The 2,554-nt window shown below is 51.1% G+C and overlaps 1 protein-coding gene across 1 annotated transcript in view; it reads left to right on the top strand.

The window, feature by feature from the left end:
- Positions 1–2,554, top strand: part of BTBD16 (BTB domain containing 16) — a 68,741-nt gene that overhangs the window by 12,534 nt on the left and 53,653 nt on the right. The window contains exon 4 of the mRNA XM_008070105.2: positions 947–1,090. Within this exon, the coding sequence (XP_008068296.2) occupies positions 947–1,090 (144 nt within the window). The remainder of the gene's footprint in view (positions 1–946; positions 1,091–2,554) is intronic.

The raw sequence follows: 2,554 nt of genomic DNA, 5'->3' as shown, positions 1-2,554 counted from the left end.
GCCCAGACTAAAGTGCAGTGGCTGCTCCTGGCCACCGCAGCCTCGACCTGCTGGGCTCCAGCAATCCTTCCGCCTCAGCCTTCCGAGTAGCTGGAACTACAGGCACGCGCTACCACGCTCAGATAATTTTTTGATTTATTGTAGAGACGAGGTCTTGCCAAGTTGCCCAGGCGGGTCTTGGACCCGCGGGCTCGGGCTGCTGTTGCCTTTCAAATGGGTGATACTTAGGTACTAATAGCCTTTCAGATGGGTAACATTTAGATAATAGTCTTTCAGATGGGTGATACTTGGGGACTAATAGCCTTTCAGGTGTGATACTTAGTTGCTAATTGCCTTTCAGATGGATAATACTTGGGTACTAATAACCCAGTAGTTCTCAATGGGGAACTGGGGAATGATTTTGCTCCACAGGGGACATTTGGCAGTGTCTGGAGACATTTTTAGTTGTTGCAGCTGGGGAGAGAGTGCTACTGGCTTCCAGAAGATAGCGTCAGAGCTGCTGCTTGGCAACCACAAGGGACAGGACAGCTCCACCACGAGAATTATTTGACCCAGAATATTGACAATGCTGAGGCCGGGCGGCACTGTAATAGGGGAAGGCAGGGTGAGGCCCCCAAAGGATGAGCAGCCAGCATCCCTGCTCTGTGAAGCCTATTCTAGCTTCCTAGCTGGAGAGAAGCTTACATGTCTCGAAAGTTCTGCAGCTATTGGCTGGTAGCCCCATCGAATGCATAGCCCGTCCTGTGTGACTCTAAGACTCCTCAAAGCCAGTAAGCCTCAGGCCCACACTTCTCCATTTTGTTTCCAAGATGCCTGGGGAAGCTGCCTGCCAGCTTTGTCTCTTAGTGACCGAGACTGAGCACAGGAGAATGGGGAGAGGAAGTGAATGCCTCTTTAGGAAGGGATGATATCGAAGCATTTGCTCAGCATCATTTTCTTTCCTCAGATGTGATTCTCGAATGCCTGGGCTTCAAGTGGGAACTCCATCAGCCCCAGCTTTTTCAGTCTGAGACCTTGACCAAGCTTTACTTGGCAGCCCTGGCACCGGGCACAACAAGCTCCCTGAAGGGACTGGAGAAGCTTCTGCAAGGTACTTTCCTACGGGCACTGGTACTGGGTTCCCAGGGCCCTCTAGCTTGGGGGACCCCAGCTTGGCACTTGGTTTTGAGACCACAGTCATCCTGGCCGTTAAGAGCAAGGCTTCACGGTGTGAATTCATCATGTGACTTAGCCTCAGCTTCCTCAGCTGTACAATGGGGATGGTAGTTCTTATGATGTGGCTTTGAAGAGTAGAGGAGGTGATAGATGTGAGATTCTAGAACAATTCCTGGTACACAGTGAGGACTCTGTCAGCAAATGTCAGTTATTATTCTCATAATAACCCGGGTCTTGATGGCCAGCCAAGACAGAGAGGCTCTACGTACTTCTTTGAGAAGAGAAAATGGTCTGTGCTGAGTTTTGTGAAGAGCTTTCAGGAAGGAAGACTTGGTTCTTCCTTGTTTGGCTTGCTTGGCCCTAAGTATGCTGGTAGAGGTCTATATGTGTGGATCTATCTTTTATTGTCCTATCTTTCCTCTTCTCTTTTCTTCTCTTTTCTTCTACCTTATTCCAAAAAGAATTTTGATCATGTCTTTCTTTCTTTGTCTCCTTTTAAAATTCTAACCATTCCAGCCCCCCTTACCTATTCTGTAAGTCTTCTCCAACCTCTTTGGGCACAGGCCACAGGTTGGCATCTTCTCAGGCTGACTCAGAAGCAGGTGCCATGGAAAATTCTGGGCCCTCAGAGCCTTGGATGCCGGTCAGGATGCGATTGCATTTTCAGGACACAGCAGCAAAGCCTTGTTTATTCTGGAGTAAGGAAGGCAGCTGGAGACCCCAGTTGCTGCCTGTCCCTGATCCTGGAGGGAGAGCCCCACTGCCTGCGGGAAGCTGCCAGCCCCACAGCCTGTGACTCAGCCCTCCCCCAGGTCTGCAGGGGGAGCCTCTGCGGCTTCCCCATAAACCACAGCAACCTTGGCATCTGCTCACGCTCTTCCTTGCTCTTCTGAAACTTCTGCCTCAGCATCTGCAAGAGCGGGACGGGGCTCTTTCTCTTCCCCTGTGTCCCGTCAGAGTGCCCCCCCCCAGGCCATCAATGAAAGGTTCCGGGACCCAGACAGTGAGTTCATGGAAAAGCAAGAGAATCTGGAAGGAGAAATGGAGTCATTGCTAATGTTATGATCACTAACATGTCTAGAAGGATTTCCCTAAAAAGAAAATATTTGGCCCTGCCAAGACAGTCACTCTGATCCCAGTCCCCCTGCTAGAGACTGGGCCTGGCTGGGAGACACTGGGGGAAGGTACAGAGTTGAAATCCCAGTGCCTTTGACCATCACGACCTTCCAGGGCCTTGGGACCTAGGTCTCCAAAACTTTCAGGGGGAACTGTCACTATCCTTCACGTGCTGTAAAGGTGGAACATACTGGGCTCGGTGGCTCAGCCTGTAATCCTGTGCCTTTGGGAGGCTGAAGTGAGTGGATTGCCTGAGCCCGCGGGTTCAAGACGCGCCTGGGCA

This window comes from Carlito syrichta, unplaced genomic scaffold (genome assembly GCF_000164805.1).
Source record: "Carlito syrichta isolate Samal-C Ts95f unplaced genomic scaffold, Tarsius_syrichta-2.0.1 Scaffold312962, whole genome shotgun sequence".
Taxonomy (NCBI): Eukaryota; Metazoa; Chordata; class Mammalia; order Primates; family Tarsiidae; genus Carlito; species Carlito syrichta.
This window is presented reverse-complemented; position numbering and strand designations above follow the sequence as displayed.